The sequence below is a fragment of the Cyprinodon variegatus genome, unplaced genomic scaffold (genome assembly GCF_000732505.1).
Source record: "Cyprinodon variegatus isolate N-32 unplaced genomic scaffold, C_variegatus-1.0 Scaffold144, whole genome shotgun sequence".
NCBI classification, from domain to species: Eukaryota; Metazoa; Chordata; class Actinopteri; order Cyprinodontiformes; family Cyprinodontidae; genus Cyprinodon; species Cyprinodon variegatus.
In genome coordinates, this window is record NW_015150597.1 from 678,805 (window position 1) to 702,713 (window position 23,909).

The 23,909-nt window shown below is 36.1% G+C and overlaps 1 protein-coding gene across 1 annotated transcript; it reads left to right on the forward strand.

Moving 5' to 3' along the window:
- Positions 1-2,241: 2,241 nt before the first annotated feature.
- On the forward strand, positions 2,242-22,133 carry cdcp1 (CUB domain containing protein 1). Its single transcript, XM_015376964.1, has 13 exons — positions 2,242-2,474; positions 6,593-6,811; positions 7,009-7,347; positions 9,157-9,369; positions 9,464-9,817; positions 9,950-10,165; positions 12,139-12,495; positions 15,448-15,807; positions 15,903-16,100; positions 17,113-17,469; positions 19,983-20,336; positions 20,427-20,508; positions 20,879-22,133. Exons 1-13 carry the CDS (start codon positions 2,411-2,413, stop codon positions 21,369-21,371), a joined length of 3,606 nt encoding a protein of 1,201 aa, XP_015232450.1. The 5' UTR covers positions 2,242-2,410; the 3' UTR covers positions 21,372-22,133.
- Positions 22,134-23,909: the final 1,776 nt, after the last annotated feature.

Consider the following 23,909-nt stretch of genomic DNA (forward strand, 5'->3'; position numbering starts at 1 on the left):
GTGTTAATTTCCTCTCCGACCTGGGGTCCTGGTTCCCCCTTACCAGAACAGTGGTTTTGTACCTCGTCAATCTCAAGTTGTGAGAGCAGTTGCCGTTTATGGCTCTTAGAACATTGAGCTACTAGTGTGGACTGTGAGTATCGAAGTGACCACTTCTCCACACCTTCGCATGTAGCCCCTCTGACTAGGGTTACTGGAGTAGAAGCATTCTAACAGAGCCCTGTTTTTGCATCTCATCCATTTCCTTCTTGGAAACAAAATAAAACAAGTAAACAAGCCTGATGGAGCTCCTGAACTACTGAATTTTGTTGAGCAACACTTTGAGTTAATAACTGAAATCAGGTGTTTTCTGTAATGTTCTGAATATGTTCAGTCATACTTCTGCACCCATTGACAGGTAAGTTGGTTCAATGTTTATGAGTCTGTTTATTAACAAATATTTTTGAAACTAAAATAAAAAAAACAATAACAAAACAAAAACAATATTTTATTTGACCAAATTATAATTTATTACATATTTATTTATCTATTACCACTTTTAGTGTTAGCACCACTGCATATAGAAAATGAACATAGAAATAAACTATATATATACTATCTGTTAAATAATCAGCTGTGTTTGACCTTCTTGTAATGTCATTTAATATTATATTATTGACTCAAATATTTTAATAGATTATACTGAGTTGTAAAAATTATTGCATTTTAAAAAAAATTAATTGAACTATTTAAATTACATTTGGATCAACATTGATTTTGTACAAATGGAGCTGAACTTTACCTGGTCTCACCTTTAGTTTATAAGAAGTATCAAGTGCTTTAAACAATAAACTGATATAAGGTAGATCAAGGTTGCTGTATTTAACCGATCTTGTGTGTTCATCTGGAGCTGGGCTTTACAGGGGAAATATTGAACAGGGACTCTAGTCTAGCTGCTCTCTAGTAATGACTTACTGCCTCCATGTGGACTGTTCAGGTTTTCCATCTCAACTGATTTAGCCTTCTCCATTGATTATAAAAGCTACAGTAGTTGAAGTGTTATGACTTTAACCTATTAGTTCAACATATTTTAATTTCAGAAATATTGTTTCTATGTGTTAGTTTGTATTTTACACACACATTTCTCTGTTTATTTTAGCACTTTGCTACACTTCCTTGTGCTTAACAGTATCTGTCAGAGTTAATCATTCTCCCTCTAAGGGTGATCCAGGAAACAAAATGTGGCCCTGAAACCCCTCGGAGCAGCACAAGTGTGGCTCTCTGGGCTCTATAGTTTCATGGGACAGGAGGGGAACTTTGACAGCTGTTGAATCTTCTCTGAGGGCCTCTTGTTAAGAAAAGAAACAGCAGCACAACGCCCACATGCATGCTGTCAGACTGGTTTGGGAAAATGACCTCTTTGTATGTTATACCGCAGAAATGAACTGGTTCACTCCAACTAGAACCATTTGTGAAGACAAAATAAATGGGCCAAAACATTCACTCTTTGTTTGCTTGTATCTTAGTAGTTTTCTTTCTTTAAGATTGGATAATTAGAGATTTTGGTTTGGTGTTGTATTTGCATTTAAATTAAAAGTTATGGGGAAAAAAGTGAGTGTTTGGAGACACCAGAGTTTGTAAATTAATCCAGCCCTCAGGTATGTTTGTGAGCAGGAATGTCTGCATTGGGAGGCATGTGGTGGCAAGAGCAAGCCTCCACAGTTCTGGGAGTGTTTCTTGCAAGGTTAGGCCTTCAAACCAAAAAAAAAAAAAAAAAAAGGAGAAGGAAAACCCACACATTTACTATTGCTGTACTGTGGGAAAAAATTCACCTGATTGTGCATAAGGTTTTGCTTGAGAACTTTTTTCCTGCTCATCTGCTTGACTGACCACATGCTATTTCTGTAAATACTATATATTTATTTGTAATATTTTGAAATTATATCCTGATGGAGATAGATTTAAAAACATTATTATAAAAGTTATTAAAGAAATGTATTTTTTAAATAAATAGCCTGCCATTTATTCCTTCACAGGCTGTTTCCACACCCATCCCATCCTAATGTTGGGGATCCACAGCCCCATGCCAGCCATCTGTGGCATATTTGGATGCTTATAAATAGGGCGCCCATTGTGCCACACTGCACATGAATTTCACTCCTATCCCGAGCGCCAAAAGTGTTTTCTGTTTCACACAGCGACCGGGCAGGATCTTCTCCTCAAGTTTGAACAGGTAAACCACCTGTGGACCACGCCCTCCGCTGCGCGCAGCAATCCCGGAGCAGGAAGTTGCTGTCAGCGCTTTGCTGTGGTTGGAAAATGACGGAAAATGCTGTTGCTTGTCTGAAGACATAGTCTGGATTTAAACCTTTTCTTTTCTTCTGAAAACAAATCTTGTTATTGTTTCCACAAGGATCATCATATTGTAAACATGCGACTTTATGGAACGTGCGCTTTTGTGGCGCTTTTATTTCTCTCATCTTTGGACTCATCAGGTGAGGAAAATGACATGTCAGCTGGAAATGTGTGTAAGCTAAAGACCTATTATTGTGTTTGCACTAATTTATTAAATTGTCTGTAGGCTGAAATGTGTTACACATTCACGCCTCAAAACGCCCTCGGTTCAGGAAACAGCTTTATTTATGACGCTGAAGTCAGTGTTTGAGTTGTAGCTTCAGTTTGACGTCTGCTGTGCTGCATTTAACACACTACGTTTAACAAAATACGTAATATCCAAGCTGCAAACAAATAATTATGTAATCTAAAAAGTTTTATCTATATGCATTGTTGTTGTTGTTGTTGTTTTTCCTTAAGTAGGTATAACCCTATCTAGAATAGATGAGTCATTCATTAACAGTTCAAGTAATTATATCATTTAGAACAGATTGTTGTTTGGGAAATATATATATATATAATTTAACTCAAAATATTATTATATAGCTTTTATTTTCATCCAAGAACATTTTACTTTTAAGTTTGTAAACCAAACCACTTTAACAGGCAAAATGTCACAGTTTCATAATACTGATATATTGTAGATTAAAGTCAAGTAAAAGTAAAAAAACTGACCCACCTGCAGTGATGAGCATTTATATAGACTTCAGTATATGATATTTGAAACTTTATTCACTTTCTGGATACTCAAACACCAAAAACAAAAAGGTTTTTTATGCCTTGATAGCAGGGTCCAGCCTGAAAACTACACCATAGTCACAATTAACTTTTACTGTTTTTTCACAATAATGAAAGATAAAAAACACATTTTGTGATTTGTTTAACATATATTCAGTTTTAAAATGCAATGAATGCAGATTTTTTTTTTTTTTTGAAAGCTTATTGTAGTAATCTAAATATTAACTAGAGTCGATCAAAGCTTAAATGCAACAGATTAGCGCTTTATTTATTACAAATCAGGTACTAACTTCACCATTGTGCTTTGTTTCACCTTTATGGGTCACAAACAATAGAGATCAGCTCAGCTTGAAAGATTCCTTACTTTTTGGCTTGACTTTTAAGACTAGAAAAAGACCCTTTTGCATGATGATTTATGACAGGAATGACGAGAGTGAAATTCGAGTATAATAAGGAGAGCTGATATATCTGATACATCTCTCAGCTCCTACATTTAGCTTTCTGTTTTCAAATGCATTGAGAGCTTCCTTCCTGGAGGCATGAATTCATTGTGGCCTCATTAATGATTGATAAACAATCTGCTCCTTAACTATAAATCTGGTGGGTGTTTTATGACGTTTTGTGTTCGATCTAAATTCTGTGTTGTCTTTCCTGCAAATGCAGTCAGTTATACCCAGGATTTTTATGATAACAATGAAAGATAAAAAGAAATCAGATGCGGGTTATAAACTGTGCTTCTTTAAACTTTGACATCCATTGTTTAGTCTCACTAAAAGCTCTGACACCTGCATTGCTATTAAAAAGCTTTTATATGGACTTCATTTTCTGTTGTTTGTAATGGCTTGATTTTCCAACACAGACTGTAAAATAACTGTAATAAAAGTTTTCATGTTTACATGGAAACCTTTATTTACTTTGGAGGGAGAGTCTAGTTTGGATCCTCCTCCCCAAAAAGGCCGGAATCTACGGTACCCTGCTGGGAGTAAACACCTTCTGCTGGTGATGCAACTTTTTTTTTTTTCATTCAGTAAAGGTATTTAACCATCTTGATGTAAAAAGCACACCTTGAAAGTGCAAAGTCATAAAGGTAATCATGACCCCAAACTGGTTCAGAAAACCTCCTCTGTATCCTGATGAATATGAAGCCAGGCAATGAATATGCAGCCAAAAAGTCTTTGTGTAATGATGCAATGCAGTCATGTCAACACAAGGCTGAATCTTGAAAAGAGGAATGTTTTTGACTTCCTGTGGAATATACCCCTACAACAGAGGGCTTTTAAGCAACAAATGGATGCTTAATAATCTGCACTCTGATATAAAGTCATAAAACTGCAGCTTTACCCTTGCTGTAAATGGGTCTGGCTTTAAAAGATGTTTTCTTAGTAGAACAAATATCATTTTATCCATAAATGTGATTCTCTTCACTCACTATGACTCATGTTTTATTAGACTTCCTATTAATTTGCTTAGCTTCATCATTACAGTCAGTTGGATAGGAGTGCCTGGCAACAGTGTTTGCTCATGTGTCACCAGCAATCTTTCTGAATCACCTGGGCTTTAGCGAGACATCCTTTGAAGTTGTCATCGTCTGTATGTCTTTGGGGTCCTCTGAGTTTCAGGTTTTCAACCCCAAAATGATCGCTGCTCCCTTCAAGTTAGGGACAGTGTTTAACTCAAGGGGAGCAGCTTAAGTATGGTGGAGAATGACAGTAGGATGGAGCAGAGGATGAATTGAAGCCTCATGTGCAGGGACCTGGGCAATGCTGCATTCTGGCTTGATGAAGAATCATAAGAGCTGAAAAGCAAAGCTCTCGATTTGTACCTCACATCATTTCACCCTCAGCTATAGTAAATGAGATATGGATGAAATAAAAATATCTCAGACACAAGTGGCTAAAATGAACCATATGTCTAAAATAAGATTAGGGAAGGAGCTCCGCCAGTTTGAAGTAGAACAGCTGCTCATAAAGGAGTCTGAATGCCTGCCTGAAAAAAAAAAAAAAAAAGTAAAAGAAAAGAAGCAAAGTGGAACTGAAGTTTTTTTTTGGGGGGGGGCACTAATGGTTTCTATTTAATGGTGAATTAACTTGAAATGGGGTGGAGAGAGAAGCTGCCTGGGCTGTGACCTGGACATAAGGCAGCTGTATGAGGACTAAGGCTTGTATAGGTTTTGTTCTGCACTCCTTTACCACCACAGAAAGGAGTCTATTGAGATGGTTTTGAGGACCTGATAAGGATGTTTCCTGGTTGCCCAGGTTTCTGGACAATTCCTTCCCCAAACCCCCATAACCTGATTATTCATGGATGCATGGGTGGGTTTATTTCTCTATACAGTGTTTTTATTGCATGAAAACAGGCTTCAGTTGTTAGAAATATGCTTTATATAATGAATATTTGATCCACTAAAATCTCTGGTTTATATAATACATTTCTAAAGGTCTAAAATGTATTTCAGGATTTAAAACTCTTTTAAAACAGCTAGATTTCATCTGAATTTATTTTCTGTCTGAAAGATTGAAATTAGTGGAAAGTAACTAGTTGATGAAAATAAATGAAAATGTGCATATACTTTGATTTAAAAGAATACAATATAGAGTGACACTTATTCTATTGGAATAGGTTGTGGTTAGAAATTTGAATCAGTGTGATTTTGATCAGGCACAGCTTACCTCGCCTATGAGGCAACTCTTGTAAACAAGCCATACCTGTTCAGTCTGTTTTTAACTGATCTGTCATGATCTCCAACATTTAACATGCTAACTGAGACCTGTGAGGTCTGAGAAACAGCTTAGGGTTTTGTTGTAATTTTCTGAGTATCGTATAGTATAATTTGTTTTGGGGCGGTTATAAAACCATTTCCACTCCATGGAAATGGTTTTATAACCTTTCCCTAATCAGTTGGCTTTTCCTTTTCTTTCTCTAAAATCATTGTTGATGTATTTTCTGTTCATTTTCATCATTATTCATAATCCGATTAATTGTTTCAGTAGGGCTGAAACAATTAATCGGATTAATAGTGATTAATTGATTATTGGAATAATTTTTAACTAATTTAGTAATCGATTAAGCTAGTGCGTAAAGACTCTAAACAATGCCTGTAGGTGACATAGCAACCGACTTAGAGCTCAGATATTATTCCAAAAATTGTACAAAAACCTTTCATATTTAAGATAAAAAACTTTTTCGTTTGTTAATATACTCTATCCAGAACTCCTCAAGTGGAAAAGTTTTAGTTTCACCTGGTTTAATTTCAACAAAAGTCTTCTTTAAGGAACCTTTTGCTGTCCAATTAATAAGTGATTAATTAAAAAAATGATCAACAGATTAATCAATTTGCAAAATAATCGTTAGTTGCAGCCCTACATTGAAGCATTACTTTTATTTATTTTCCTGCACAGCTCTGCCACACAGTCAAATCTCCTATTTTTATTTGTTCAGCATCTTTTTATTCAGTTTCTGTACATTTTGCTCTTCACCTCAGAAGCCTTTGAAACCACGGTACAGCCACAAAACGCTTCTCAAGTCACAGTGTCCAGCGAGCGACCTAATTGTACTGTGTGTACAGTCACCGGGGTAAATGACACCCAGACAACCTGCCATCCTTCTTTGGATTTAGTGCCTGGGGAGAAAGTTAAACTGCGGTTTACCTGCTCGGAACCCATTGAACAATCATACAGTGTGACGATTACCAGCTTAATTGGTGAGTTACACACAATTTAATCAGAATTCATTGGTCTTTTTTTTTGTCTTAAATTCTTTAGATTTTCATACATTCAAGGAATTACATTCTAGACTTTTTTTAAAGTCTGTTATATTCTAGTATCAAGAATTAGATACTAGATACTAAAGAATCTAGTTTAACAAAACACTTGTTTCACCTTTGAAACCTCATTACAGAATGTACGGAGAAGTTATGTGAGCCTCAAATAGTAGAGGTTCAGTCATCGATCCTGTCAGAGTTCTCCAGAACCTTCATCTGGAAGCTGAAAGCTCCTGAAAAGACGCTTGTGCGTCTACAAGTCCTAGGCGAAGAACTGACTGAGACTTCAAAGCCTTGCACTGATGGACTGTTGTTTTCAATGGTTGCATCTGAAACAAACGAAGCTCCAACTCAGTACTGTCGGGGCGGCTCTATTGCACAACTTGACTTTTCCAATCAAGGCCTGATGGTTCTAGAAGCCAAACCACAGATAAAGGTGCCCTCTGCACTATTTCAGGCCTCGTCAGGACCATTGGGTAAGAACCTGTCCATTCTAACAATTCTTTCACAATATCCCACTGAAATGATGTGTAGTAGATTATTACAATTATTTATGTGTGTATTTTTTGTAACTATAGAGGTAAATTGCTATTTGAAAAAAAATCTGCTCTGATAACTTGATGTTATTTCTCTTTCTAAATTCTGTTTCCATTGTGTTCGTAATCCCAGGGTTGGGCAGTTTTCTTATAATAAACATAAAAAATTGTGAACCCCTGATTAAAGTTTCTTGATATATGGATTGCAATGCCACAGCAACAAAGCCCAGCTTGGATGTAGTTGGTGTACAATAATGTTTCAGGAGCCATGAATTAAAACTCTGCTTTTGAATGATGACATGGGCCACATGGATAGACTCTCTCAGTCTGTATCAGAAGATTGCTAAATATTTTAGCAACTAAAAGTCTCCAAGAGCAGTTGTAAGATTTAGGGTTATAGAAATATAGGTTATTCATAATGGCTTTTGTGATATTCAGTATTAATATCATAATGTCATGTTTTCCTTATCCTGTCCAGGATTAAACCAAATTAACAGTATTTGACCTCTTACCCTTAGATATCCAATATTATCCTAAAACCTTAGTTTTATACAATAAGCTCTTGTTGAATGCTTTCAAAATAGATTAGTCAATTATAGTCAAAGAAGATATGAAAAGACCCATAATAGACACTGCACAAATCTTTGATATGGAGGGAAGAGCCCAAAACTAAGAAACCTACAACATAGTGAACAAATTAACCAGCTTACCCAGTGTACAATCTTTGCTTTTTTCATCTTTGTTTTTTTATAAGAAATAAGATATTTTAGCAAGATAAGATATTTTATTTAGTTTCCTCTATAAATTTTTAGCTCAAAATAAGTGTTGATAGTGGTATTGAAAATTATTAACATTATATTGATGATAATAGTTTTTCTGAATTCTTTTTTCCATTTCCTGATGTGACCCCCAACTGATCTATTTAGATGTTTTCATCTGTAACCGCACTAGCTACTCTTTGCATTACAGGGCAGAAATAAAGTATTGTTCTATATTCAAAACTATTTTTTGACTTTTGGAGCTTGAACAGTATAATGTGTGTAACCTATCAATCTGATTTTAAATGGGTCGAAAAGCAGGCAGTTATCTTCTGTGCTTTTACTTAATGTATGCAAACGGCAGCCATATTGATCAGGGTTTGTATAAATCATAAACTTCTTGAGTCTTGCTGTGTGCCTGTTGATTGTTTTAATAGCTACATCTGACTGCTTTGTAAAAGGATTGAAATTCTATGTATAGTACCAGTTTAGGAGTTATAGTCTTCTTTTTAAATTTCACACCATGGGGTTTGGAGTTGTGCTTTTTGGCCACATCTTGAGAACATGTTGAACCAATCTAGGCTTACAAACTCTGATTTTTTTTTTTTTTTCAATAGACGTATTTTAAATGGAGCATTACCTTAAGCATAATTTGGTTGCAGCTAAACAAAGCGGTCTATCAAATGTCATTAATTCCGTGCATCATCTTTAGCATGTGTCTAACTTTAGTTAAGCTAGTTTTATGGGTAAATATTATGTATAAGTAGTTACCCATCAAAATTTATATGCATTGTTTACGTTTCTTACATGAACACATTTTGACAATGATTGCTTGAAAAAAAAAGAATACACTTTAAATTTAAATAGATTTGCATTTATAAAATCAGGTAACATCACCAATCTTTTTAATCTAGATTTAAAAGCCCGTCGCCCATCAACAAATCATGCTTGTTGAATCTGTATTTTCTCTATTTTATATCTTTTTTACCAGAGCGAGAAATGACTGTTACCATTGGTCCCAGTTCAACCGTGGTTCTGAGCAGAGAACCTGGGGAGAAAGAATGTGAAGTGTGTGTTGTTAACGGTACCAGTCCTGGTTGCAGCGCAACAGAAGTGACTCTAAAAAGTGCTGAAAAGCTGTCTTTAAAATTTAAATGCCTGAAACCTCAAGAAGTGTTCCAAATGAAAATGACAACAGAGCTGGGTAAGGCTTCACCATCTCTTTCTGAAACTGGTTAATTTAACTCAACTGAGTTTAACAACTCTTTATCTTTTTTTTCCTTCTGTTTTTCTCTCAGCATGCACAATGAATTCCTGCACCCCTGCTGTGGCCGAAGTAGATCCAGATTTCTTCAAGGGTTTTAAAAAAAACATAACATGGGACATTATTAATGTTCCAGACAAGACTGTCATAACTTTAGAATTTCCCAAGGGACTAGAAGAGAAATCGTCTCCTTCAGAGACTTGTAAAGATGGTTTCCAGTATACTGTCAGTACTATGAGGCTCAATGGACAGTTGAAAACTAGCATTTATTGCAAAGGTTTGAGTGGGTCTAAACTTGATTATTTTGGAATGAAGACGGTGTCTGTCGAAGTGCCTAAAGGAGGAGAACTGGAACCACACGTATTCAGTTTAAAAGCAGCACCTAGAGGTGAGAACATATTTTAACACCATTCATGTAAAAAAAAAAAATAAATCAAACAAAATTGTTATTTACGGAAGAACTAATCACTTTGCCATCTGCAGAAGTTTCCTATGATTGACATGTATTTGTTTTTTTTAGGTGGAAAATCCATGTCTGTGACCTCTGATCCCAAAACAAAAGTCATCATCAGCAGGAAGGATAAAAAACCAGACTGTGAAATCTGTGCAACTATAAAGTCCGTTCAGGAGTGCAACGAACTAAAAGTGACACTGGACAGTCCTCATTCCACACCAGTGGAATTCACATGTTCTGAACCACAAAGTATCTTCAGTGTGGAAATAAACAGAGAAATTGGTATGAGCATTGAAAATATGTTGTCATATAGTACAAGTTAAAATGAATAGCAAAATTTCAACTTTGTAAATACCAGAACTTTGGTTTCTTTCTTAAATGTAAGCCATAATCATGGTAATTAGCAAAACAAACCAAACAGAAAAAAACTTAAATGTATAACTCTACATGTAATGAGCTAATGTAAGATCAGTTTTACTCTCAGTTTAATCTGGTTTGTAATCTGGGCACACTTTTGCCCTGCTGAATTTAAAAATATTTTCTCATAAACTTCCTGCCAACCCTGGGCCAAGATCAGGGCAGTGGCCCCTCAAACATACGCCTTGCCCCCTCAAATCATACCTGCTAAAAGTAACTGAACATCTCTTAGGTTCTGCTGTGCATCGTGCATAGGTTGTGATCCTCTCCTTCTGTCTGTCTGCAGTCAGTAGAGAACCCAAACTCCTGCCCTGCTTCTTGTGGTAATTAACCAATCAGCAATTGGTTTGCAAATTAGCCTACAAGTAGTCTGACAAGGGCTACACTTGGCAACCAGTGTCAGATTCTCTGTCACTAAGAGGAAAAGCTCATTCGGTGAATTCTGAGAAAGCAGAAAAGCTCTGTGAAATTAATTGTTGTGATTCATGTTATGAGAAACTAAAAAGCCAACTATAAAAACAGATGAAAATAGAGCATATATTTAGTTAAAACAACCTTGTTGTTAATTTCCAAATTAGAGCCTGTTATATGAAGTGTTTCCCAATTTAAGCACATAGTAAGTGACCGGTGGTGGATAACACCGACTGATGTGTGTAAAGGACCCAGGCACTTTCTAGTTGTTATGCTGTTTTTAAATATAATCCATGTAGTTTTTTTCTAATCTCTCTTCTCTCAGGATTTAGAAGTTCTTGAAGCGCTCTGTGTGTCTCTGAATTTATTTTCTCATCAGTAATTTAAAAAATATCGTATTTAAGGAGTCATATTTTTAACCAAAACACCTGAAGCTTTCTGTAGATCTAAACAGTTTTTTTTAAAGAAAATATTTTATTTCACACTTCTGTTAATGCTATTAGACTCATATTGGTTTAAGAGGCATAATGATCATACAATAAGATAAATAATATGTTGGTTGTTTAATCTTATATGAATTATAATTATTATATATAGTTTCCCCCCCTAAAAGATTGCCACCTTATTATGGGCAGGTAACCTAAGAACTAGACTTGCAGGAGCTTTGCTTTAGGTGGAACACAACCAATACCAAGGCTGGGAATGTCTTAGGATAGAGGCAACCCATTTTAGTGCAGTTGGACACAGTTTGTTTTATTTCATTTTATTTTTATTTATTTACCCAATGATAAATATAAATACTTTATGTAACAACTAAAACAGTGATTACAAAGGAGCAGAACGAAGCAGAAATTTATTCAGAAATGTATCTCTTATTCTGATAAAAAAATAAACCTATTCAGCTCATAAGACTTTTACAGAAATAGTTCAAAAACACAAAAATTACCCACATAAAATAAACAAAACATAAACTACAAAAAACTAACTCATTCAGTGGCCTATATTGCCTTGTTATGACGATTCTCAGACTTCAGAAGAAGATTTGGATATTTTTCCAATATAAATATTTTTACATAAACTGACACATTTGATTAAAATGCATCTTTTCACTGTTCCATTCTTAATTAGTGTTTTAAAATATCAGCTTGTAGCTATTAGTTCAGTCCCATGAAGTAACCACATTTCAACAATAATAGTAAATATGGGGCATTATTTCTGCACATTTGACTGCCCCCTCATATAATTAAGCCTACAACTGTCCCTGTCCACCAACTTTATCCACTTGCACATGGAAATAATACTTATATTGCCACTACATTGACATCTTAATTATTGTTTAAAAAAATCTCCATATATTGAACTTTATTCAACCCCTTTTTGAAGCAGAAATTAATACTTTATAACATTGTTCTATGCTTTGTCCTCAGACTGCACAGAGGAATCCTGTTTAGGTGATACCGTTCATGCACAAAAAAGTTTCTTTCCAGACTTCAACCGGACTTTCACCTGGGACTTGAAGGTTAATTCGACTCGAGCGTTCGATCTAGACTTTTCCGAAACGGGACTGCGACAGATTCCCAATGAAGAGATGTGTCCAGATGACAACACATACTCTATTGTGATTTACTCACGATCTGGCCTGACAAATATCGGCACTTTTTGCAAAGGTGGCCCTGTGACCTCAATACTGGGTCGTTACAAGGGTCGTGTGTCACTGACCGTTCCTGGTAATGCAATGCTGGACCCTGTGAACTTCAAACTTAAAGTCGGACCTGAGACAAAGAGTAAGTCTGTTACAGTAATTTTTTTTTCTATTCCAGCACAGATTTATCACTTATTTCAATTCAGTTTATGTTTACAAACAAAATGTTGTCTCTGTGCACTTTACTGGAAAAAAGTCACATTTTTTCATACTTTAATGTATGATTACTTAAATCCAGTCACTCTGACAGGTTCAGAGTTATTTATCTCCCCCTAAAGTCAGTCATAGTTATCAAATAATTCAGTCAAGTTCAGTTTATTCCTCTAATTAGTGCATTTTTTAAACCATTTTTAAGGAAACCCAGGTGTTCCCATCCAGTAATTGGCTTTCCATTAATTGCTCTTCTTGAGCAAGCATGCGCCAAGGTAAATGTTCAATAAAATGGTGTCAACCTCGCAGCAGATCATCGTACTTTTAGCAACAGTTGAGAAGAGAAAACACCCATTTAGCAGGAAGAAATTTCTAGCAAATGCAGGAGTTATAAGCTGCCATCTCCTTTGGCCGATTGAGAGGAACAAGCTCGCACATAAAATACAGAAGCACTGGTGCTATGTAAAAGAAAAAGTAAACAGTTAGTGGCAGCTAGTTCTTTTAAGGGCTTCACCTGCAAGGCTCAGAGAGGGACACATTTAAACCATTAGCTCTGAGTCAGCGGTTATATCAATGGCAGAAGAATACACAACATGATTCAAGCGATAGCTCCTTCAGTTGCACTGACTGAATTGGGGTTAAACAGAAAGATAGAACCAGGTGTATCAGCTCTGGAGTGATGACATACTTTAAAGGTTTCTCTTTATGCTTTTCAGTGCATATATATTAACAATATAAACTTCTTAAGGTATCACCTAAAAAGCGCCTATTTAACCATGTATATAAAGGAGCTGCTTCCAGCACAAAGTATGTGTCATAGCACTGAATGCCTGATTATAATAAAAAAATAGAGGTGTATCACAATCATCATCCACTTCATTGAAACAAAGTCATAAATTGTCTGACATGTCAGAGCATCATATCCTGTCTTTAAATGATAGTTTCACATCTCTGTACAATGGAAATCACAAGTATTTTACATAGTTTATTATTATTTATTCTAAGTATGTCTAGTTTAATAATATGCATGAACACATTTTTTTGTTTATGCAATCAGTATTTAATTCAGCTACTACAGCTTATGATGTGCAACTTTTTTTAAATTCAGCATGTTGTTTGGGGAGTTTTTAATAATTTTTCTGTTTTGTGATCTTGTGGAAATTTAATTTAATTTTTTTAAATAAATGTTTTAAATCATCATGTAGTTTATCTGTAGTAATTTGATAGCCCTGGTAATAACCATGTAGAATGCATAAAACAGATTTTTATTTTTTTTATTATTTTTACTTTGTCTACGATTGTATTTTGACTGAGATTTTACATTTTACTCCATTAATTGCTTTCTTTTCTAAAATTTATTCAGTGCCTTGCAAAAGTATCTAACCCCCTTGAACTTTTAAACCTTTTGCCACCTTTCAGGCTTCAAACAGAAAAGACAAATGTCTCCAGAAGTTCACTGAGAATCTCTGAATGATCCACTGTTGATCTAAATGACTAATGACGATAAATAGAATCCACTTGTGTGTAAGTGAAGAAAGCAATGTCTTAAAGATATCCATAAAAAGTCTTGATTACAGTTTGCCACAATCAACCTGGGAGACTCAGAAAAAATATGGAAGAAGGAGCTCTGGTCAGATGAAACCAAATTTAACTTTTTGGCAACAATGCAAAATGTTATGTTTGGCTTAAAAGCAACACAGCTAATCACACTGAACACACCAACTGAAAATACCAAAAATATCCAGATGGTCAAGTGAAAGTCCAAAAATGAATCTAATCGAGAAAACTGTGGAAAGAACTGAAAACTGCTGTTCACAAACGCTCTCCATCCAACCTCACTGAGCTCCAGCCGTTTTGTAAGGAGGAATGGGCAAAAATTTTAGTCTCTCAATGTGCAAAACCAAATACCCCAAGCAACTTTCAGCTGTAATAGCAGCAAAAGTTGGCGCAACAAAGTTTTATCTAAACAAGGCTGAAAAATTTTGCACACCATATTTTTTATTTTTTAGATTAAGATATTCTTTAAATTTTGTTCGACTTCATGGTTGTGTCCCTCTTATTGTTGATTCTTCACAAAAAATTACAATTTTATGTCTTTATGTTTGAAGCCTAAAATGTGGCAAAATATTGAAAAGTTCAAGAGGGTCAAATACTTTAGCAAGGCACTGTATAATGGCCAACGCCGCACCTTTCACTGAACCAAATTTCACTGTTGGAGAAAGTTTTACTTAAAGTGTCCATAGCTCAGGATAGCTCAGGATAACCCTAGCCACGTTTGGTCTGTTCATCAAGTTGTTAAAAAATAGCTTTTGAAAAGTTTTTATGCCAAATGTTTAAGCAAGTTTAAGGTTTGCATATTGTCCAAGTGTAACTGTACAGTTTGGAGTTTTTGACCTGGTTGTTTAGAGAATTACATCATTTGACATTTTTGGTTTGTCTTGATGTATTGTTCTTCTGAATCCCCACTTGTGGGTGAGCATGAAACAGGTTCTTTTTGGCATGAGTATTCTCTCATGTCTCTGAGGTTTTACATGGTGTTCTCCACAAAATTAATGTACTCTATTGGTATTGGATGCCTTGTCAAGGGGGTACTCAGACCACACTGCTTTCGTCGAAGTCTATTGACTTTGATGATGCACATTTAACACGTAGTGATGTTATTGTGTCGTAATGGTGCATCTAAGCTTCCTTGGTTGAGAATGGCAATTTAAAGCATTGCATGCTTAGTTAGACTATGTTGATATTGCACCAACAAGAGCTTCTGGCTACCAATGGTTATGCTATCTATTTAGTCATTAATTCTTGTATCCTTGTATTTAAAAGCTTTAAAAATCTCCGAACTTTACTTTTCATGGTTTTGATCGTTCTTCTTTTGTTTTCCTAGTGTTGGCCACAGTTAAAATTGATCTACCACGAGGCGTATCAGACATAAACATTGTCACACCTAACTATCCTGGAGATTTTCCTGATAATGAGCCGATACAGTGGATGTTCTCTGTTCCCGACATGCACAACTACACCATCAGCTTCGGTAATGCGGGAGCCCCTGCAGAGTGTCTAAATGGTGATGTTGAGGTAGAGTACCAGAAGGAGGAAAAAAACATGACCAAGTCGCTGATGGATCCCCAGCCTAAGCAGCAGCAGGGTAGCTTTAACATGATCCTAAAGAACTGCGAAACAAACAGAACGCTATCAGGACTCAGCCTAAGCTACAGTGTCTCTGTGATGAGGAGTGGTCACCCAGGTAAGACCTGGGATTTGGATCAGTATTCTATAGAACCAAGTAAAGCCTACCTTTTTTACACTGAAATCTAATGACTGACATTTGGTTTCTCTAAGTCTTCTGTACAGTGGATCTAAGCACACACAAAGGAGTTTCCATGCAGATAGAGAAGGTGGGTTCTGACACTTTTTGTGAGATGACCATAGACTCTGTGCCGAAGGAGAAGATAAATGTGGCTGCTGGTACCAAAGCCAAACTCTCCTTCCTCGACTGTCCTAGGGAGGATGTTCGCCTGACTGCAAGCAAAATTATTGGTAAAAATATTTCACTCTCTAAAGTTTATGCAAAGCTTTTTGTTTCTACAAATTAGTGATATTGAGTGTCAAATGTTGAGACAAGTGGCTGACTTATGTCTATATAGTTAGGTGACCAATTGCAACTGTCAAATAGAAATGGTTGTGACGGTAATTATTACTTTATGAATTTAGAATTAGAATTCAAATTTATCGTCATCACACTTTTACAAGTAGAGAGCAATTAAATTAACTCTCTGCATTTAACCCATCCCTTCGTGGAGCAGTAGGCTGCCATTGTCCAGCGTCAGGGGAGCAGTGTGGAGTTAAGGGTCTTGCTCAGGGACCAAGGGTGGCAGTCTGTGGGAGGGGGACTTGAAATCAGAACCTCTGGATTCCAATCACAGTGCCCTAACCAATAGACTGCCAATCCCCCCTGACATGACAACAGTGCCCCTACCCCCACCATTGTTTCATATCTTTAATATCTCTTATACCATAAATACTAATTACATTTATATCATTAGTACAACTTTTATATTATATTTCTGTATGTGTCATTTTGGGACATTATTGTCATGGATCTATTTGTCTATGACAAAATGAATTTGTTTTTGTTTTTTTGCTGCTGTGTTTAATGCATAAAAAATGTTTGTTTTCACAAAACACATTTTTTGACTAGAATCACTTTAATTATTATCATTGTTGAAGGAAGAGCAAGACAGAATAGAATATAAAGAAATATCCTACTAGAAAATGTCTGTCTGAATGACAAGATATACTTACTTAATGCAGGGATCCGATGAGATTAAAACAATTTGCCAAAGCTGCTACACTCTAATTAATAACACAGACCTTAGAAAAAGGAAGAACTAATAATCAATGCTACTTTAAAATATAAAGAAAGAGTTACAACTCTCTGAAAGCTAAGTATACAAAACTGATTAAAAGTATAGATATTTCTTATAGACGCAGTAATGGAAGCTACCAGAAACTTAATGTCTTATCTTAATTTTCTTCTTTATTATTCCAGCATGTGACGAAATAACATCGTGCCCTTCATTTAATCTCTCTGTACCGCCTTTGGGTTCCTGTCCACCAATGCCCCTGCTGAGCTTCACGTGGCACCTAAAAATTCCCAAAGAGGCCACCCTAGACTTGCGTTCTCCTACGGGAAGTCTCAGGCAGTCCCTGCCAGGGCAGGAGTGCAATCAGTCTAACTCGCTGCATATTGTCGAGGAGGAGAACTTTTCACTTGGAGAGTTCTGCTCGGATGGTGTGATCAAGAAACTTCAAGTCCACACCAATGTCTCCATCACAACTACTGGACAAGACTTGAAGAAGAATGTGGAGCCTTTGCTTAACGTCGTCGTCAGTCCAGAGATCGCAGGTAAAATCGATAAATGTATGTTTCCAAGATAAAATACGCCAACTCACCCATTTATGGGTTAATATATTGATCACCCATTGAAAGCATCTTCATGGTAGATGTGGTACCGCCATATTTATTGGTTATCCTGTTTAAAATGTAACAAAGAACTTTACAATGAATTCAAAGCAAAACCACACTCTTGACACACAAAAAAGATGTGGTAGGAATCTTTAGAAAAACAAATAAGTAATGGCATGACTATTGGTCTGGTAGTTGCAAGAACTTTGTAAAATGATTTTTTGCCAGCAGCACAACACTTTGTTCTATGGAGGGATGCTTTTGGTCATTTATTTCTGCACAATCTTTGCTGTATTTGCTTTATGATTTAGATTGGGGGGTTAAAAATACTGAATGCACTCCTCTTAAGGAATGGTATCCTGTTGAAAGACCTTTAGCTTTCTGGTAGATACCACTGACATTGTATTTTAGATCCTTTTGTATCCAAGGAGTTTATGATGTGAGCAATGCACCTTTAGTCTTTGAAGAAGAAAAAAGCCCATAGTATCACATGTTCTCCACTGTTTAAAACTGTGTATTTGAGGTGGTTTTGCACATATTCATCTTTTGTCTTCGTTGCTACAAAGTCCAACCTTGGTCAGATCCGACCAAAGCACAAACTTAAAGCAGCACTTATAGAAGCGACTAAAGGAGGTTTCACTCACATATTTTAAATTTAGTTTATGTTCATGTATGGCATTAAAAACTTGTGCTTGAGGAAGATGAATTGATTAGATTGATTAAAGCATAGTCACCTGTATGTCAAGAAAAACTTTAAACTAACTTTCTGACTAATTGATTTTAATCAAACGGCTGATTTAAGGCTTATATTGAGAACATAAAGCATGTCATTTGTATGCATTATAGAAGAACGGAGGTTAAATCTAAACGGTTCAAAAAAGATATTTATCTATTTAATGTAAATAAAAAGACAGACATATTAGGCCACTTTCTATAGAACAAAACAAGTAAAAATCAGAGCAGAGTTAATGGTAGAAAAGGTTCTGACAATATTTATTTATCCAGGAAAGAGACTGAAAAACACGCAAGTACCAGAGGTACTCTCTATAACAAGCAAATAAATAAAAGAAATACTCAAAGTCGGAGACAGAACTATTCACGTAAGCTCAGTCAGGAGTTCTTTCTCTGCTAAAGAAAAAACACAAATAGTTGATGGGATCAGACGTTTGTAGTTACTTCGTTCTTTTTTAGTTTGGACTGAGTTTGGAGTGCTTTATATAGAAAAAAGTAAGAACCAATAGGTCAGAGGAGATAGCCATAAGATTGCCCATAAAGAGAATAAGGTAAAAGTTTTTCTTTGGTAAAGAAAAATAAACAAACTGAAAGTCTATATCAACAGTAGCTCTGCTAATGATTTTGTACAAGGCAGGGAAACACTATAGCATTAATTGCAGTTATTGGCTGACTTCTCCAATAATGACCTGATTAAGGAATGGGGCACTGCTAAACCCTGCATACCTTCTACAGGAAGAAAAACAAAGACAGTCGAGGTATATGTGATATGAAATTGTTCTGAAATATACTTTCTGAAATGTATTAGTTATAACCTGAAATCTCCAAACTAACCCTGTCAACCCTGGGATAAAAAAAATTTTCACACAAAAATACGAGAAGAAAGGAAAAGCTATGTGTTTATCGAAAGGAAAATGTAATACAGATAGAAAATGAGACCAAAACTGTAACTTCATTCAAGTATTCTATAGTCATTTGCCAATTTAACTTTTTGAGCATTTATTCATAGAGAAAAGATCTAAAATAACAAATAAAACAGGAAAAAAAACATAAATGGGTAATATAACTAAAATAGATTACTAAAATGATGTAGCAAATAGATGGGTTATTTATTTACCTCTTCTTAAAAATAAAGATACATTTAATATGGAGGAAGGAAAATGACATTCTAACAGATTTAAATAATATACATTATTTAGCTGCCTTTTCTCATTAAAATAAAAAGGCTTTTCTCTCTCCACTAACACATGACTTGGAGATATCTGGAAAGACTTGCCTGTATGAGTTAAAACTCTCTGAGCAGAGATGGAAGAAAACAGATTGTTTTGACTCACTGTCATTTGCGATGTAGCAACATTTCCCTTCAGTTTTTCAACACCTGAACGAAAGTTCAGAAGAAGTTAAAACTTGCTCTCTGGCACATTTAGTCCTCTGGTTGCTAAAATAGATAATAGGGCAAACATATAATGATCATTCGGTATTTAGATTTTTGTAATGAGTGTTTTATATGTTTTTATTAATATGAATAATAGAATAAAATATCCCTGGAATGTTTATAAATCAAGAAAATGAATCAGTAACAAAGGCATGACTTTATTTTTCTAATAATTTCTTTTTTGAATAATGCCCACATGGAGGCAGTATTGCCTCAGTTCTTTTAGAGAGGTTAAATCCCCGGACAGCTCTGAATCCAAACTTTACTACCACGTCTTTTTTTTTAGAGGACATCATCTACAGAGTCGAACCCAGTATGTTGGAGACCACCATACTGGCCACCCCAAGCTGGCCTCAGGGAATGAAGCCTTTCTCCACTGTCTCCTGGATCGTAGATCTTCCTAGTCACTACAAAGCACACCTTAGGTTCACCAACGTCAGCAAGATCAAATGTGCAGAAAGACACACCTGCATCAAGGTTCAGTACCTGGGCCATAAGGAGGAGCTCATGAGCCGCAGGGAGGATGAAGACGTGGAAGACCAGGTGCTCAAGAAGAGCTTCTACCTGAACATCTCAAACTGCAAACCAGAGAAGATGCATTTTGGTGTCAGAACCATAATTGCTCTTCAGAAAAAGACCAGTAAGGAATCACTCTTTATTTAATACAAAAAAAAAAAAATCTCCTGTTAAAAATTTTGATTACATTTTTGTTTTTGTTTTTTCTCCATAGATTGGTTAGCTATCATTCTGGGTTTATGCGGAGCTCTTGTAGTTCTGATCGCTGTACTGGCTACTATATGTGTTTTAATAAGGTATGCATCTTTTCATTATTTTTTACCACCTTCTATATTTATGGTTTAAATGGTAAAAAAGGAAAGTAAATTTTAGAAACATGGCTTTTCATCAGCAGTACAAACTCCTCCTCTGAATCCCATGCCCTTGTGTTGCCTTTATGGGATTTGCATACGCCAACCTTTGTGTCAATGTATTGATTAATCCAGTCTTTGAATTAGAAAAAATAGAACATCAGAAAGTTAGAATTATTTTTATTTATTTGTTTATTTTGTGGCCCTCTTATATTGATTATACATAAATTAATTAAAACTATTTGTAGAAGGTATATTTCAACACGGTGCCTGTCGCCTAAACTGACTTCATGTGTGTCTTTATCTTTTCCGACAGGAAAAAGAAAGCAAAAATGAACACAGAATCTTCTATCTACATGGGCAAGGGAAATATCTTCCGTCCAGGTGATAAGCACTTTATCAAAACCCAGGCGGACAATGACTCCCACGTTTATGACTACATAGATGACACCATGGTCTATGGCCACCTCCTGAGTGGTTCCACCTACAATGATAGTTTGGACCTCCCAAAAGGGCCGCAGACGGACTCCTATCAAACTTTTACGGGTCCCACTGATGGACCGCCACCGGTTAGTAAGGAACCTGAGCCAGAGAAGGAACAGTACCAAACATTCCTGGACCCCTCTGAGACTTTTGTCCCGCCTCGTCCTCGCACACCCATCGACCGGCAGAACAGCCTCGGCTTTCAAGACCGGAGGATGGTAGATAATGAACTCTACACATTCAAAGGCAAAGCAGAGATGAACACAATCCATCTCTCTGGCCCTGAAATGGAGCCGGACCTGCCGATGCCAGAGGACAGTTTGTAGTGTAAAGGAACTTTCTACATGATTGACCTGGCTTTTTTTATTGAATATTTGTCTGGGTCTGAGGTCCGTATCAAACTCTGGGATCTGAGGTCTTTTTAATGCATCATTTTACTTCTCTGCAGAGCTCCAAGGCTTTAACACCAAGAGCCTCATCTCTGCTGGAATTGTTCTGGGAATCAGATGCAATCATTCTATTAGTCAAAAGAGAACCTTAACCAAGCTGGAGCACAGTTCAGAAGCTTAACAATGAAATCTGTGACCTCTTGGACAAATTTTTTTTTATTGTTATAGTTATTTTTTTCTTATTTTGAAGGGAAATGACAAAATAATTCTGAATACTTTTTAGAGTATTTTTCTACACAGTTTTGTTGTTGACCTTTTCTGTGAGTAAATATAGATAAGGAGGAAAGCATACTAATATATCATCACTGATTTCTAGGGAAAAGATGTGACCAGTTTCAAATATGGTTAGACTAAAGCTACAGACTACTTTTATGTCGTCTGCAAGATTCCTCGTTGTTTTCTTTTTGTTGCCCCTTTTGAGGCAATCTGTCTAGTTTTAATAATTTCATTTTTATTTTTAAATCCGTTTTAATTTCAGAGGTTTGAAACAATCTAATTTGATTTTTTTTTGTGTGTGTGTGTAATTAGGGATATTTGTTTTCCAAGTGTTTTTATGAGTTATGATGTGCAGAATAAAGTTTTGTTGGTAAATGCCTCTTTGTTGTTTAAAACCCATCAACCAGACACTGTTTTTTTAATAAAATAGACATTTTAAAATAGTCTGAAAATCTTCAATTTATTTATTTATTTGAACTATGTTTGCTATAATATTTCCAGTTTTGTGTTTTAATGTGCTGAGTTGTCTTCACTATTTTATTTATATATTCATTTATTTTCTTGAACACAAAAATTTTACAGGAATTTTACTGATCAACAAAAGTGTCTGTTTCACAAAAGCGTAATTCAGAAGTCCGGTAAATGGGATAAGGTCAGGCTTGACGTAGACTCAAACCGGCCCTTAAACACTACCCCTACCCACTAACCCTTCATCTGCATCAGCGCAGAGTCGTTGGAATTTAGCAGTAGGTGTAAAGGCGACGTAATGGCAGAGGAAAAACCTGCATTTAAATGCAATTTCTGCTGATTTGCTGCATCTTCGTCACACTGACAGAAAATCATAAGTTAGGAAAAAAAAAGAACCCCCATTGCATTCAAAGAGGAATGTCCTCTGAAATAGTTTTATTTGACTGTAAAAGTTTACTTTTAAGAAAGTGGCAAATGTTTGATTTCATGTCAACCTGTGCCATGGAGCTACAGCTATGCACATGGGGATGTTGGGTTACCGTAGCAATGACTGCTTTTCTTTTCCAGTGGAGGGAAGAGGGCATCCCATTCCCATTTATCCCCTTATCTAGACATCCTCCACAGCTGTGAGTGTGAATTCATCGGGAGTGATACTCGATAGTTGAGGGCAATAGTTTACAGAGCGATTTGGGATTGGACCCTTGACCTCAGACTGTGTAGGTAATTTAGCCATTTGATTCAGGTGTGGCAGCAGAGACACATCTAAAAGATGCAGGACACCAAACTAAATTTGACCACAGTTTTCACATGTAGCAGACGCCATCCCCAGGAAAATGGAACGCTCATGCAGGTAATTATCAAAAAAAAAGTAAATATGGAGGTGCCATTGTAACAGAGGACACATGTTTGGAGCTACTTTTATGGCATGACCTTATGGATATCTTTGCTTCTTTATCAGCAATCTCCCTAATCCTCTCAGCACAGCAATAGTCTATAAACGTAATTTCTTTCAATCTTAGAACAACAATGATCTTCAAAAAAAACTATCCAACAGTAACCATGTCCACATAGAAAATTATGTGTATAATGGTATAAGCTACCTCAATCATGTTAAAATAATGTAAGTTCTTGGCTGTATAACAAAATGTAGTAGTGATTTTTAATGTAGGCTTGTAAAAAAATAGAAAAACATATATATATAAGAAAATTGAATCATTAGCAAAACGTTGGTTATCTACTGAAACTCCAGATGTTTTGGATATAGGTGTAGCCCTTTAAGGCTCTCGCTTGTGGGATTACCTCTTCACGAACGCAAGAGCACTGAAAAAAAGGTGAAGCAGGATGTGGTACATGCCTTACTGGGTCCAACTGAACCACAAGCCTAAGCCACCTGTTCTCAAAAGGAGCTTCAAATCAGCCTCCAGTTTGCATTATTGCACAATCAGCAGCGCCATGCACAGCTGAACCACCAAAAGGAGAAACCTCTCTGTTCAGGGCGGAGGTTGAATGATAGACCTGAGTCTTATGAACTGTGGAGACGTACTGAAACAGTAATGATGAGTAGAACAGGCTCAGAGGTAACACTCTTCAGTCATTAAGCTGTCATCCCCTCTGTCGTGGTGGAGACCACAACGGAAAGGTCTTGGCAGAGGTTGAGATCAAACCTGCTGCTGATGACGAAGAGGAAAAGTTATGAACAGTACATTTAGACCATTATTCATAGAGGGTTAG